At 36.5% G+C, this 16,795-nt stretch overlaps 1 protein-coding gene across 1 annotated transcript in view; it reads left to right on the top strand.

Annotated features, from left to right (window-relative positions):
* Nucleotides 1–16,795, top strand: part of MYO16 (myosin XVI) — a 951,959-nt gene that overhangs the window by 414,156 nt on the left and 521,008 nt on the right. Inside the window, exons 13-14 of the mRNA XM_006894620.1 lie at nt 4,026–4,153; nt 9,771–9,876. Coding sequence (XP_006894682.1) covers nt 4,026–4,153; nt 9,771–9,876 — 234 coding nt within the window. The remainder of the gene's footprint in view (nt 1–4,025; nt 4,154–9,770; nt 9,877–16,795) is intronic.

Below are 16,795 nucleotides of genomic sequence, written 5' to 3' on the forward strand. Positions count from 1 at the left end.
ATATTTGCAATTTTGGTAGACCAGAGCTCTAAGTTGAACTTACACATCACATTGTAAACAAGATATTTCCATTGCCAATATGCATGACAACTCTTGACTTTATCAGATTTTTACTGCCAGCCCTTTGTTTTAAAATTGACCTTCACCACTTATTAGCTGTTTGACCTGGAGTAACTCAGCAAGCACTCTTTGCAGCTGTAAAATGAAGATATTTTTAGCACCCAAGTTACAGGTGTCTTAGAAGGTCTGAATGGATGCATTTATATAAACTGCTGAGAAGAACACTTTACACACATAAGTTGTTGTTATACTAATTTTTAAAGAACTTTACATTAGATTTTCAGTGCTTTGTTTGCATTGTTTTTTGTGGCATAGAAACATTGCCCAGATCATCCTCACAATCATGGCTCTGTTCCAGCCCCTTGCTGCAGCTACTTTGTCAATCCACCTTGCTGAATATCTTACTCTTTATTAAAAACATTTTCCTTTACCAAATAGAATTCGTTTTTAGAGGAATTTGACCCTTCTCATAAATGAAATATTTCTGTTCTTGATTTTTCCCCCAATTCTTGCTTTCAAGGAACATTTTACTATCTATTTCCAATACATAATTGTTCATTCTTTTAGGAGCCCATAATAAATTTAGAATTCTCTAACAGTATTATAATTCAAAATTATCAATTCTTCATTGATCTTCATTTATTAGCCAGTGTTTGCCTCTATAAGAAGTGATAGAAAATACCATGGCTTTGATCTACTAAAACTTAGACCTCAAAATGACATATGTGCTTTATAATTGTATGATTGTAGTGTGTGATTATATGATAGTGTGCTGTTGTCATTGTGTACAATTGAGTTGGAACTGACCTATAGTTGATCCTCCAGTGAGTTTTCAGAGACCATTAATTGCACAAAAGATGATTGCTTATCCTTCTCCCACAGAGCAACTGGTGGCCTTGAACCACATGCCTTTGCAATTGCAACACAGCCTCTTGCCACTATGCCATTAGAGCCTGCACCTTCTCTCTCTCCCCCTCCCCCTCCTTGTTCCCCTCCCTCCCCCTCTCCGCCTCTTCTCTCCTTCCTTTTTCCTCCCTCTCCCTTTCCCTTTCCCTCTCCCTCCCCCCCCACTCCCTTTCTCTCTCTCACTCTCCACCTCCATCTCCCCCTCTTTCTCCCCTCTCCCCCCTCTTCCCCTACTTCTCGCTCTCTCTCTATATATATTGTTGTTGTTATGTGCCATCGAGTTGCCTGAAACTCATAGTGACCCTCTGTATAAGAGCCCTAAACCCTGCTCTATGCTTTGCCAATCTTATTGTCTCCAACATGCCTATCCCCATTACCGGAGTCACTGAATCAATCCATCTCATTGAGGGTCTTCCTCTCCTGTGCTGTCCCTCCACCCTCCCAAGCATGACATCCCTTTCCAAGAACTGATTCCACAACATATATATTATGTAAATATTATAGGGAGCTCTGGTGGCTTAAAAAAAAAGGAATTTCAATAGCAATGCAATTTCAATCTACCAGCTGTTTCAGAGGAAGAACATAAACCTTCTCCTCTCCTGTAATTTACTGCCTTTGAAAATCTGCTAAAGGATCAGGTCTTTTATGGGTTGGTTCAACTTGATGGTACACCATAGCAACATATACAAAGTTAGTTATACATGTATAGAACATGTACACTATATTTTAATAATGTGTATTATATATACTTAAAATAAATTTTTTTCTGATTATCACTCTTTGTATCTTGTATTTGTTCATCATTCTTTTCAGCTTAATGTATTTTTCCATTTTTCTATTATATGTATATTATTGATCTGTAGGTGCTATCATCTTGGTTATATGCACAACTTATTCTCTTAGTTTTTTAAAAAAAAATTATATTTATGGTGTTGATTACTGATCAAGAGTTGTTATTTTGAATGTAATGGATTTTACCTATTTTCCTATGATATTTTGTATTTTTTATATTATTTTCTTATTTAACCCATTATTTTCAAAGTTTTGCTCTTCATATTTTGCATGTGTTTGAAAATTTACTGTTCATACATGGATGTTAAATTAATCTATTATTCATTTGTATATATAGTCTAAGCTAAAGATCAGTATTTATTTCTTTTACATGTAAATGATAAAGTATACCAGCATCAGTCTTTTCTACTGGTAAGTGATACTGCATCTGTATTTTACTCAAAACTCTACCTATATGAGGGTTTGAGTTGAGTTCTATAGTCTGTTTCAGAGATATACACATATTTTTATTCCAATCTCTGCATTAACACACTTTCAATGACTTTGACATATTCAATTTCTTATTGAGGCATAATGCATATAGAAAGATGTGTTTTATGAATGTGCAGAAGATTGAATTTCACTACCACCTAGATCTAGAATATTAGCTGTGTTCCAAAAGCCCTATCTAGCTCACTTCCAATTACTAACCCCTTGCCCAATATACTTGTTTGACTTTGAAGAGCATAGATTAGGTTTATCTATTTTTTTTGCATTATATAAATAATTATAAACAGAATAATGCCTTCTGTGATGTATCTCATAAATTCTAATCAACATTATGTTTGTAAGATTCATCCAATTGTTACTTGTAGTTGTAGATAATTTTTTTACTTCTTAATAGTTTTAAAATTTTTATAATTTCAAATTTATGGAAAATAGGCACATAAACAGTATAAAGAGCCTCTCACCATAATCATTATAACATAAATCACTGACTTGGTATTTCATTAACCTGAGGACTCTCATTGTATATTTATTACAAATGTTAAAATGAAGAAATCAACATTAGTATCCAAGACTTTATACAAGTTGTTCCAGTTGACCCAATATTATCCATATAGAAGAAGATCCAACCAAACATAACAGTTGCATTGAATTATCATATGTCTTTACCCTGGCCCTCAAGTTGATTCTGACTTATGGGAGCTCTGGATTGAGGGGACTGTCAGTCTTTCTCCTGGGAGCAATTATTGAATTAGAATCACTGATTTATGAGTTGACAGCCCACTGTTGGGTCTCCTTCATGTCTCTTGTGGCTCCTGCAATGCAGAGAATGTCTCACTTTTTTCTTCACTCTAACAACTTTGACACACTTGATGACTATTGTTAGCTGAGGTAGATGTGGGTCCTAACTTAAGATAATCCCAAACACAACATAATGAAATACAGTTTGGTACAATAGTAACTTCATAAGACTAAATTAATTTAAAAAAAAAAAGACAAACTTCACACTCTCAGAGCAGCTGGTGGATTAGAACCACATACTTTTGAGTTTGCAGTGCAATTCTTCATCACCAGAGCACCAGAGCTCCCTCTCTTTGAAGATACAGAGCAGTTACTTTGTAAAGAAAAAATCAAGTTTGTCCACTGGAAGCCTTCTTGTCATTTAGTTGTTAATCTAAAGTAATTAATTATACTACAATCTCAAAAGAAACAAAGCCGCTATCTCTAAATAACTAGTTCATTATATTCTTAGTAATTTTAATAAGTCACAGTAATTTTAACAAGTGACACTTTCATGGCAACTAAATTAATAGAATTTTTATCTTTATGAAAAATTTGTAAATTCACATATATACATACAGTTCTATAGGCCATACCACATCCAAATTAGACGTCTATACCATTCTATGTTGTTGACATTGCATGTTACCAGGAGAAGTTATATTTGATCTATTTTCATGTACTTAGTGGCTATCTACTAAACTGGATCTTTGTGGAATGTTCTTTAAAATAAAAGAAAAAGAAAAAAGACAGCAACATCTTTTGAAACCTGTGAACCCAGTAATTAAAGGTGAAAGATAAGGCTCTGCTTAGTCATAAAGAAGGCTTAAAATGTGCTGAGAAAGCTGTGATTTTACAAAAGCTTATAAATGCAAATGGCATTCAAAGTTAGGGATTTATATCCTTTGGTGCATTGGGAACAAGTCCATTGTGTTGTGGGATGTGGCTCTACTGAGTTCTTTTCACAAGGCAGTATTTCTCTTTTCTGCACTGTTTTTCAGGTGTCCCAGCTTTACTTTAGCAGCACAGGGAGACTGTGCTCCTCTCTGCCCCCTCACATATTCTCCTGTGCTGAGAGAGCCTTCCACCAGCTTTTCCAGGAGCAGCGACCTCAGTGCTTCATCCTCAGGTAGAATACCACTCAGATCCTTCATTTCTGATGCTAAATTTGTCCTCAACAGTTGACAGAAAAAGTGTTCCCCTTTCTGATTGTTTGATGTTCTCTTTCTCAGCAGTTTGATGTTCAGCCTATCTTACAAGAAGCACATTTGAGTAGTTACACAAAGCAAATTATCCTTTTTCATAGAAATACTCCCAAGTGTAGTTGAATCAGTATCAACACACTTAACCTGAACTTTATTTTATTTTGAAGTCTTAAACCTTTGAACCAGAACATTTTTATGATCCACTAAAAACAACTTCAGGAAAGAAAAATATTCTATGATTAATAAACCAATGAAAAATTTCTCCAGAAGTCAGTTCTACCAAATACATTATTTTGTTTACTTTGCAAATGTATTTCACTTGTGGTGTCGTTGTTGTTATGTGCTATTGAGTCACTTGCGACCCATAGTGACCCTATGTGCAACATCCCTGGGAGCCAGCTCACTGATTCCAACACACCAACCGCCATTACCCCAGTTACTGTATCAATCCGTCTCATCTGGGGTCCTCCTCTGCTGCACCATCCCTTCACCCTTCTGAGCTTGAGGCCCTTCTCTATAGATTGGTCCCTCCTGGCCATGTGCCCCAAGTATGTGAGACAGAGATTCAAAATTCTACCCTCCAAGGAGAAACTTGTTTCCACTGTCTCTTAGACAGACCTACTTGTTTTCTTGGTGGTCCATGGTATGTTCAAGACTCTTCTCCAGCACCACAAATTAAAGGCATCAATTCTTCTGTCATCCTTTGTCTTTGCCCAACTCTCTGATGCGTAGCAAGTAATTGCAAAGACCATGGGCTGGAATAGGCACACCTTAATCGCTAGACAGACATTGTTTCATTTCAATACTCTGGGGAGTACTTCTAGCTTTTTTCTATCTTTGCTCATAATTTACCAAAAGTATGTCCCCAAATGTATCTTTACATAAAAACTAGTTGTAATTTTAGGACATAATTATCAAAATCCTAATGAGAATATTTATCTTCAAAGAATGAATTTTTTAAGCTTTTTTTAAAAAAAGCAACAAACCAACCAGCTGGTACAAAAATTTGAAATATTGCTACAGTATGTAATGAGAGACTTGATTTTAGGTACAATATAAGAATTCCTTGTTTTATTGCATATTGCTTGATTATTTTTTTAAAAAATTGAAGACTGATGACAACTTTCCATCAAGTATTCTGTTCATGGTAGTTTGACTTTGAGGATTTTTTCAACAGTATTTGCTCAATTTTTAGGTCTCAATGTCATATTTTGATAATGATATTTCAAAATTTTCAAAAATGCCATTGTCTACAGTACACAACAGCAGCAATGCCTATTTACCATATTGGTTTTGGTTTTGTTTAGTGCCACCAAGTTGAGTACAACTTATAACATCCTTGTAAACAACAGTCCGAGCCCTGTCCTATCTTATGCCATCTTCATCATCTCTGACCTGTTTCGCGAATTGCTGCAGCTAATGCATCATTCCATCATGTTGAAGGTCTTCCTCTCTTTTTTCCAAGCACAATATCTTTTTACAAAGATGTGAAATAAAGCTTCTCCATCCTTGACTCCAAAGAGCATTATGGCTGCACTTTCTTAAAGACATATTTGTTTATTCTTTTGCTTTGTATACTAGGATATAGCATAAACATAATATATTATGTGTTCTTGGAAACAACAACAAAATAAAAGATCCTGTTTATTAAAGATCATGTTTATCACTTTATTAAAGCTATTTTAAAAACAATGTTATGATCTACATACAATGTATACTTGTTATTGTTTTAACTGTCACTGAGTCACAACCAACTCATAACTGACACTCAAGAGCATTTACAGATGCTTTGAATCACACCAGAAGAGATTGCACCTATTTCTCCTTTAGAGTAGGTGGTAGATTGAACCTCATACCTTTGAATTGATAGTGAAACTCCTCACCACTAGGAAACCAGATAAGGAGAGTCATGCCTCTGTTTAAATATTGAAGTAAGATTTGCTCCAGGCCCTTATGGTTTGTGTTAGTAGAAACTCTACGCAAGGAAACTTCTGTAAATCCTTGTTATTGTTGTTGTTGTTATGTGCCATCGAGGTTTTTTTAGTTATTACCTGTAGTTTCAGTTGAAAATAAAATATCAATAAAGTAGCTCATGCCTCAAATTGAATAAAATTATATTGGTACAAAGATGGAAATCTAGAGGGGAAAAATTCACAGACTTATTTAAATATTTAAGTACTTTTGTACCTATCTTTATCTTATTAATTCAGTAATAAATATTATGGAATGTGAGATTGATGGATTGCAATCAACCATGTTCTTGTTTCAAAGAGCCAGGAAGCAAATTGTTTAAAAAGTCCTGTGGTATTCTTGAATTAAAATAGGAACTTGCCCATTGTTCTCAATGAAACATCTGGCCAATTCCAACTGCTAGCCTTTGGTTGGCAGTGCTACTCTTTCCCCACTAGGCCACAAGAGCTCTCTAAAATGATGATTATTGTTGTTATCTACCTTCCAGTCAGAACCGACTCTTAGCTGACCTCCTAGCAAGTTTTCAGAGGCAGTAAATCCCATCGGAGTTGATTGCTCTTCTTTCTCCAATGGAGCTGTCATAGATTCAAACCATGTGGGTTTGAATCAATTTGGGTTGGCAGTGAAACTACTACTTTCCACTAAGCCACCAGCGCTCCCTCAAAAATAATTGTTTTATTAAATAATAATTGGATTTTATTATTTGCTGTCAAGTGTAAACCAACCCAGAGCTGACCCTCCAGCAAATTTTCAGAGACAATAAATCACATAGAAGAGATTGTCTATCTTAAATATACATCTTTAATTAAGTCATTTAAGAAGCAGAACAATTGTTCTAAAGGCAAAAGCCTAAAGAAATACTAATAAGAGGGCTTTATTTATCTTTCTATATGCATACCATTCCAAAGAAGGGTGACCCAACTGAGTGTGGAAACTACAGAACAGTGTCATTGATTTCACATGCAAGCAAGATTCTACTGAAGATTATCCAAAAACGATTAGAACAGCACATCAGCAGAGAACTGCCGGAAGTCCAGGCTGGGTTTAGAAGCGGTCATGGTACTAGGGATATTGTTGCTGATGTTAGATGGATCTTGGCTGAAAGCAGAGAATACCAGAAGAATGTCTGTGTTTCATTGATTATGCAAAGGCATCTGACTGTGTGGATCATAACAAACTGTGGCTGACTCTGAGAAGAATGGGAATCCCAGAACATTTAATTGTGTTAATGTGAAACCTGTACTTGGACCAAGAGGCAGTAGTCAGAACAGAGCAGGGTAACACTGCATGGTTCAAAATTGGGAAGGGTGTACGCCAGGGATGCATCCTGTCTCCATACCTTTTCAACATGGATGCAGAGCAGATTATCCAAGAGGCTAGGCTCTATGAGGAGAATTGTGGCATCTGGACTGGTGGAAGATCTATTAACAGTCTGCGTTATGCAGTTGATACAACCCTGCTCGCTGAAACTGAGGAGGACCTCATGCACTTGCTGCGGAGGGTCAAGGACTGCAGCCTTCAGTATGGAATGAGGCCCAATGTCAAGAAGACAAAGATTCTCACCACTGGACCAATTGGCAGTGTCAGGATGGATGGCGAAGAGATTGAGATTGTTCACAGCTTCAGTTTGCTCGGCTCCACAGTCAACACTCTTGGCACCAGCAGTCAGGAAATAAAAAAGACTATTGCGATGGGAAAGTCTGCTGTTAGGGACCTCTCTAAAGTACTCAGGAGCAACGGTGTCTCTCTGGAGACTAAGGTGCGCCTGATACAGGCCATGGTCTTTGCAATCGCTTGTTATGCATCAGAGAGTTGGACAATGACTAGGGAGGACAGAAGGAGAGTTGATGCCTTTGAACTGTGGTGCTGGAGAAGAGTACTGAATGTACCATGGATTGCCAGGAAAACAAAGAGATTCATCTTGGAGAGGATTAAACCAAGCTACTCCTTGGAGGCAAGGATTCTGGGGCTTCGTCTGACATACTTTGGACATGTTGCCAGGAGGGACGGGTCCTTGGAGAGGGACATCATGCTTGGGAGGCTGGAGGGACAGCGCAGGAGGGGAAGACCCTCTATGAGATGGATTGATTCGGTGACTGGGGTAATCGGGATGGGTGTGTCAGAGGCGGTGCGGTTGGCGCAGGACAGAGCAGGGTTTAGGGCTGTTGTGCGTAGGGTCGCTATGAGTTGCAAACGACTTGACGGTACATAACAACAACAACAACAATAATATGTATACCTATTGTGTTTCCTCTACCAAATATACTTTTATATGTTATAAATCCTCATGTTAATAATTTAATTTAATATTATGATGTGAACTATAGTGCCAGGTATATAAATTTTTATTTATAGAAATCAGTAAAGTGAATAAAATATTCTGAGATATATTAAAAGTGGTTACAGATAACAACTTCAGTTAACACTTGTTCCTAACTTAAAGAAAAATGCAAATCATGATGTTGTTGTATGTTGTCAAGTCAGAACTGATCCATAGCTGACCCTCTAGTGGGTCTTAATAGTCATTTAATCACATGGGAAGAGATTGCTCATTCTTCTCCTGTGGAGCAGCTTGTGGATTCAAACCATGTACCTTCAGGATTGCAGTGCAGCTTCCTACCAATTTAAAGTAACCAATAAAGAAGTTCCTAGTAGCATAATTTGAAACTAGTAAGGGTGGTAACCAAAAAGTCATTGGTTCAAACTCAGCAACCACTCCGTGGGAGAAAGATGGTCAACCTTTTCCATTAAAAATCTACACAATCTTGGAAATTTAATTGATAGTTGTTCTGAGCTGGGCTCAATTGCTGTGGGGATTTTTATTTACTTTTTTTTGTTTGTTTTTAAAAAGACAGCTTGATCTATGTTTGGTATCAACTAAATGCTTGGTCATATCTGACAACAGAATGGAATAAAATTTAGTACCTATATCCACTTAAATGATCAGAAAGGTAGAGAAGGGGAGAAAGACCCTCCACCAAGTGGACTGACACAGTGATCACAGCCGTGTGTCAGAGATTGTGAGGCTGGCACAGCATAGGACGGTGTTCAAATCTGCTGTCACTGGGTCACTGAGTTGTACTCAACTAGACGGCACCTAGCAACAATGACATGCATTAAGCCCATTTTGAAAATGAGAAAAGAAAAGCTACGAGCTTTTAACAAATTTCCCAATTTCCAAGTGCATACTACTGTCAAGACCCAGACACTTCAGTATATCAGGATTTTCTGGTTCACCTTATTTACTTGTTTTTTTTTAAAAAAAACCAAAAAACTGAGGGCAAGTTATTTTCTTTCTTTTCAGCTCAAGAATGTTCTGTTATGATTCACCACATTTTTAAGTTCTACAGCATGAGATATTTTATGGTAGAAAGCATCTTACACTATTTGTAATCCTAACATCTAAATCTGCGGCTGGCACAAGATGTAGCATATGCTTGCTAGTTTGTTTTGTTTTGAGTGGATGAATTTAAGAGTGAAATCATAGCATTAACTTATTATCTGCTAATTTCCTATTTTATTCTTTTTTTCCAACCCAGTAATCATTTTTTCCCATTTGTTTCCTTTTAGTGGTGAGAGAGGATCTGGAAAATCTGAAGCCAGCAAACAAATACTGAGACACCTCACCTGTAGATCTGGGTCCAGCATGGCTCTGCTGGATTCCAAATTTAAACATGTAAGTTTCTCATTTGGATTTGCAAATATGTGAATGAAAATGTTGAACCAAGATTTAAAAAAAAAGGATCATTTGTAGTAGACAGGATCAGATGGTGATCACAAATTGTGACTTAAGCAAAATTAGTGGAAGCCTGGTGCAAATTGTTCAAGTGAACTTTCTTATAAATTAATATATTTAGAAAAAATTTTGAATGTACTCTTTATTATTTGCTCAGAATAGTTGGATCAAAAACCAGAATATTGCTGTTTTTGTTATATGCTATTGAATCAACTACACCTCTCAGCAACCCTATGAACAATGAATTCAAACTGTTCTCTCTACTATGTTATCCTATGCTATAATCTCCAACAGGCTCAAGCCCATTTTTATAGTTATGTGTCAATCCATCTTGTTAAGGGTCTTCTCTTTCTCTGACTCTTCATCCTAAAAATATTAGAGATTATTATTGTTTACGTAGGGAATTCTGGCCAGCCTGAAGGCACCAATGTGAATCCACCAGCTGCTCTGTGGGAGAAAGACGGGCAGTCTCCTCTATGTGATTTACTACATCTGAAAACCCACTAGAGGTTCAGCTATGGGTTATTTCTGACTTGACAGTACATAACAACATAACGTACTTTACATAACAGGGATCTCTCCAAAGTACTGAAGAGCAATGATAGCAGTTTAAAATCAAGGAGAACCTAATTCAGGTCATGGCCTTTTCAGTCACTTACTATGCATTTCAGAGCTCAACAGTAAATAAGGATGACAGAAGAATTGATGCCTTTGAACTGTTGTGTTAAAAAAGAGTACTAACTATCCCATGGACTGCAAAAGGAATGAATGCAGATAGTTTACAGAAGCCTGGAAGCAGGAGTGGCATCCACTTCTGAAATGGCTTGCCTCCGGAAACTTCATGAACAGCGCTCAGGCCTTTTGCTCATAGGGTCGTCATGAGTCGTCTAAGACTCGACGGCACCTAAACAACAACAACAACATTTTACAGAAAGTATAGCCAGAGTGCTTCTTAGAGACAAGGATGGTGAAGCTTCATCCCACATACTTTGGACATGATGTTAGGAGAAGTTATTGCTTGGAAAGGGACAGCACGCTTGGAAAGATGGAGGTTCAGTGAAATAAAGGAAGAATCTCAATGAGATGGATTGACATGGTGATGGCAGCAATGAGCTCAAGTGTGTAAGAGATGATGGGGATGGCACAGGGTAGAATAAGGTTTTAATGTTCTGTTTGCAGGGTTGCTAGTTGGCCCTAACAGCAGCAAAAATTGTTTACATGGGTTGCTGACACTGGAGAACAATTTGGTCTGATAAATATGCTTATAGGGGTTTACTGAATGTTGATAATAGAATTCCAAATCATTGAAAAACAAAAAGACAATATTTAATGACACTGAAGTGCATATAAGAAAATATCTAATTCCCAAACTGAATTTAAATTTTATTAACAATTGGTGTTTTAAAGATATTTTAACTTACCCTGCTATTTAATCTTAAGCAGATAAACCAATAGATTGAGAAGAACATGAAAAGAACTACTGGCAAGTAGATAAAAACTAGAATTTTCATACAATAAAACTGACAAATTTTATCCAAGAAGACACTTATAGGTACTTTTCCAGAGATAAATATTTTTGTTCTCACACTGTTTGAGCATACTTTGTTAAAAGGTTTTTCAGACCAGTGACTGATTGGAAGGATAAACTTAAAGAGGTCAGCCACCTGCACTTGAGCAGGAAGGAATATCCACCAAAAGCAAACTAACAAAGAACTGCTAACAAATTATGAGAAGTCCAAAATCTGTTGTCCTGAGTTCTTTTTTCATAGTACTATTCCTCCATATTTCCTGTGGAAATCACTGCACAGTAATTGAAGTTCATATTGATTGTCCTGAGTTTTACATGAAATGGGACCCTATATAGAGCCTATATATTCTATACTCTACGCTCCACACTACACTTGCCCTGTGCACTAAGTGCTCTGTCCTTGTGTTCTTTGGCCTCATGTAGTCAGTTCCATTCATTTACTAATAACTCCCAATACTCTCTTAAAAGACTGAATGTTCTACATTTCTTTATTTCATGCTGGTCTCAGGGTTCTTCTTCAGGAGGTTCTCTTCCTGTGTTCTATACCAAAAAATCATACTAGCTGCTGGGGAATTGGTTCCAATTGAACTGAAAACGAGTGTGTAAGAAAAAACTGAATTGCTACACAGAATTTCCAGAGCTACAATGTTTATAGAAGCAGACTGCCACATCTTTCTTCTGGAACATCTTATAGATTTAAACCACTGACCTTTTAGGTTTGTAGATGCGTGCTTAACTACTATTGTACGAGATACACTTCATGCTGTGCTACTTAGTGCAGTAATTGCCCCATGATGCGTACACGTCAGAAACCTGGAACTCACTCCTAACTCCAGACTTCCAACACAGTCACAATATTCTTTAAAGTTGAAACCCTATGAACCTGGAGAAAGGATGGAAGTCACACAAGTGTTGAGGACTTTCGTTCATAGGGTCACTATGAGTCACCTACGACTCGACGGCACTTAACAAGAACAACTACTATCACTTTAGTCCAGTCAGGTCTCTGTAGGCATTCAGTCAGTTATTACTGCTTTGAAACTGTTGTCTTCTATAATCAGGATATCTTTGTGAATTTCTTAATATGTTTCTTTCTCTCTCTATTCTTAGCCATCTTTAAGAATATGTACTCTGGCTGGTCTTACCTGACAGGGCATCTCTGCTGTATGGAGTCATTCTGGATCCTAGATCCTTTCCACCTCCATCTGACTTCTGTCAGACCCTAAGGCGACGTCCTCACACAGTTGGGTTATAGATTTGTACATTCCCTTTTCCAAGGAGAAAAAAGCACTACTAGAAGGAAAAGGTTTATCTTGTAAATTGTAGATCATTAAGAAATTGTGTGTATCATTTCTACTTACAAGGCTTGAACTTAATTATATAGCTAAGGTAAACTACTAAGTATAACCTCTCCTGAGGCAAGCATAAAGCACATGCTCACCATAAACTATTACAAATGGAAAAAGGGATAACTTTATTTTAATGAAGTATTTGTAATTTAAAACCATTGAAAGACTCTATTTCCTTCTCTTTTAGATGAAGTCTAAGTGCTTCATATGACCCAACATTCCTTCTCAATTCAATTATTGCCATCAAGTGATTCTGACTCATAATGACCCTCCTTCAGGATTTGTAGGATTATATTTTCATCCTAGGAGACTGCAGAGAGAGAGATAATTAAAGATTTGCAGCCTTTTGTTGGCAGCACAACACGTGGGGGATGTGCCACCAGATCTCTTTCACTAGTCCTGTTATGGTGTTATTTTCTTCTTTAGTCCTGTGAGGTCTCATAGGTTCCTGTCCTTTATTCTATGCTGAAGCAACTAGACCGTGCATTCCTCCTTGTTTGTGCTTGCACACTGATCTCTCATTCATTCACCAAAGATCTCTTAATTCATGGACACTGTTTCCATTTCTTATGCCTGCCACGTGCTTGGAAATCATTTAATATGTGGTGAATGAATTAATATATGACTAAAACATTGACTATCATGAACCAAAAAGAAAGACAAATGCTGCTGTCTGGTTGACTGTGATTCCGAACAACCCTGCAACACAGAATAGAACTTGCTGTAGGTTTTCAGTCTTCATAGGAACAAGTGGGTCCTCTTTTTTCCTATAGTGCAGCTGGAGAACCTAACAGTTGCCCTCTAGGTTAACAATCTAATGGTTTCACCACAGCTCCAGCAGAGCTTTTTTTAACGCACAGCTTGTAAACATTCATTTATACAAACAAGGCTCTGAAATTAATTTTTAGTATGTCATTAATGTAATGTAGCTTTATATGTAATAAAGATCCTGTAACTTTTGATATTTGTGTGTGTGAATGAGATATTTTTCATTGACACTTTATTTTTCATATATATGTATGTGTATGTATACACACACACATATATATATATGGAATATATATATATATTCTATATATATATATGCCTGGAAGCAGGAGCGGCATCCACTTGCCTCCAGAAACTCTATGTACGAACAGTGCTCAGGCCTTTCGTTCATACAGTTGCTATGAGTCACCTACGACTCGACGGCACCAAACAACAACAATACATACATATACTCTCTCTCTCTCTATATATATATATGTATATATACACACACAGAAATATACTATATATACATATACATACATATATCTATATACACATATATACTATATCTATACACATACCTATATATATACATACATATATCTACATATATGTACACACACACATATATATAAAATCTAAGTTGCTTTTAGTAAGGACTTTTGCTTGCCTTTTAAAAAAAAATAACAATAATCATTTAGTTATTCACTTGTCCTAAACCATTTGCCAAACAACAACAAAAAGTAAATTTTTGCTACTTACTCCTAAATAAAAATGATTTTCAGTTTCTAAAACTAGCAGAATAAATATACTAAGAAATCAACATGTTATATAGAATACCCAAGACAATGGTGTGCATGACTGTACTGTGTTGCTGTCGTTCTTATTTGCCATTGAATAGTTTGCAACTCATAACAACTCTACATACAACAGCTCCGAACTCTGCTCTATCTTGAGCCAACCTTGCCCTTGACGCACCTACCCTCATAATCCCACTCACTGTATCAATCCATCTCATCCAAGGTCTTTCTCACCTGCACTGTCCCTCCACCTTTCAAATCATGATGTTCCTCTCCAAGGACTGGGCTCTACATGCATGATGTTGAAAGCATGTCAGATGGGTCTTCAAAATTCTTACCTTAGAGGAGCAGGCTGGTTTCACCTTCCCCAGGATGGATCTGTTTGTTGTCTTAGCAGTCCATGGTGTATATTCAAGACTTTTCTCCAGCACCACAGCTCAAAGGCATCAATTTTTCTATTGTCCTTAGTCCTTAAACAACCCTCTGATGCATAGCAAGTAATTGCAAAGATCATGGCCTAGATTAGGTGCCCCTTAGTCTCTAGATTGGCATCATGCTTTTCAGCACTGTGGAGAGGTCCTTGACAGTGGATTTTTCCAAAGTAATTCATCTTTTGATTTGCTGGCTGTTGGTACCAAGCCAAACAAGCTGAAGCTGCTAATAATCTTAAATATTTTCATCGTCTATCATGATACTTCCAATTGTGAGAATCTTTGTTTTCTTGATGTTGAGCTGTGCTGCAATCCTGAAGGCATGCAGTTCAAGGCCATCAGCTACTCCAAGGGAGAATGAAAGACAATCTCCTCCCATGCAATTAATTGCCTCTGAAAATCTAAAAGGTCAGCTATGATTTGCTTCTGACTTTAGGGCACACAACAACAATATACTTATTATTTGGCTTAATCTACAACACCTAAGGAGTAGAACATTTGTACAACAAAGGTTATAAAATTGATTCAAGTTGACTGATAGACATCACCAAACCAAACAAAATCTTTTGCCCTTAAGTGAATTTCCATCTTAAGGGCCCTCCCTTGGGTTTCCAAGGTGTTAAACCTTTATTGGGGGAAGGCTGCCCATCATTCTGTGGAGCAGCGAAGTGGATTTAAAACCCTAAGTCTTCATTTTGTAGCTCCTTACACTGCACCCTGTAACATTATGGCACTTTAATAGGTGTTAACAGGATTTTTCCATTGTAATTGTAACAATAAGAAACAATAGTCTGTCATCTACATTACAGACTAACAATGTTAGTTAAAATAATGATTTGAAAGAGCATATAATTATACTTCAAAATTATAATTGAAAAATGAACTATATGTGTAAATTAACTTTCCACTTCAGCTAAAGAGAAGACATTCTATATTTGTTTCTTTGGATAAGAGAGATATAACTTTTAAATCAGTTACCATCTGGTAGTCAATATTATAATATGCAATGTAAATTTCCAGTAAAATTATTTCTAATTTACTGAATTTTAGTTTCCAATTGCAATTTATTAGATTTAATAATTAAGCAATTTCTTTTCTCATGAAATAATATCTCAACAATGTTACTGTTTTATAGATTCTTTTTTGGTGGTTGTTATTTCCCTTTAAATTATCATCCATATCTATCATTTAGTGTCCAAGATGTTCATGAAATTCTCCACCCAGTTTTTGCACTGTGTTCAAGTATGTATGAATGGTTAAATGCAACCATTATGTAAAGTTATGCCTTGACGGTTAGTTTTTATGATAATTTAAAGTACATTTAAGAAATGGATCATTATTTCTTGCATATAAGAAGACTCTGAATCAAAAAATTATTTCAAAGTGCATTCTTAATAGAGAGAGTATTTAGGAAAAGATTTAATTTGGACAAGTTAACATGAAATGAGTTTTCATTGAGTGATCCTGAAAGAAAGTGAGTGAATTAGAAAGAAGACTTAGCCAGATTTGCTGGGGAAATATTATCTAAGCTATCACATAGACAGAGATGCACATGAAACAGGCACATGGGAACCAGGTGATAATAAATAAGAACACAATGATAATAAATAAATGCGCTCCTTAGCAGATGCAACTTAATCCAGAATAGGCCTCTGTGCTCCATTTTCTTTTATTAAGGGGTTTATACTTAAGTTATTAAGAGGTTAATTATAGTCAGTGAAAAGCCAAACTGACTCCATTTTATGTAGCTAAACCCCTGTATGGAAACATTTTTGCCCCAAGCCTCAGAGTTGTGTCTTGAACTGCTTCCCAAACAAATAACTGTTATTGTCTATTATGTTTTGCACTCCATGTATCCTTGATGTGCGTCAACTGCAAAATACTGTCCATGTATCTTTGTACCCTTGAAATATTTCAACAGCTGTATCTCTTGCCCTTGAAGTATTTTTTACAGTAGACTGCTGTAAACAGTAGCCATGAACCTACAGTGAAAAAGAGTAT

The sequence above is a fragment of the Elephantulus edwardii genome, unplaced genomic scaffold, assembly GCF_000299155.1.
Source record: "Elephantulus edwardii isolate Elephantulus edwardi_28Jun2011 unplaced genomic scaffold, EleEdw1.0 scaffold00147, whole genome shotgun sequence".
Lineage (NCBI taxonomy): Eukaryota > Metazoa > Chordata > Mammalia > Macroscelidea > Macroscelididae > Elephantulus > Elephantulus edwardii.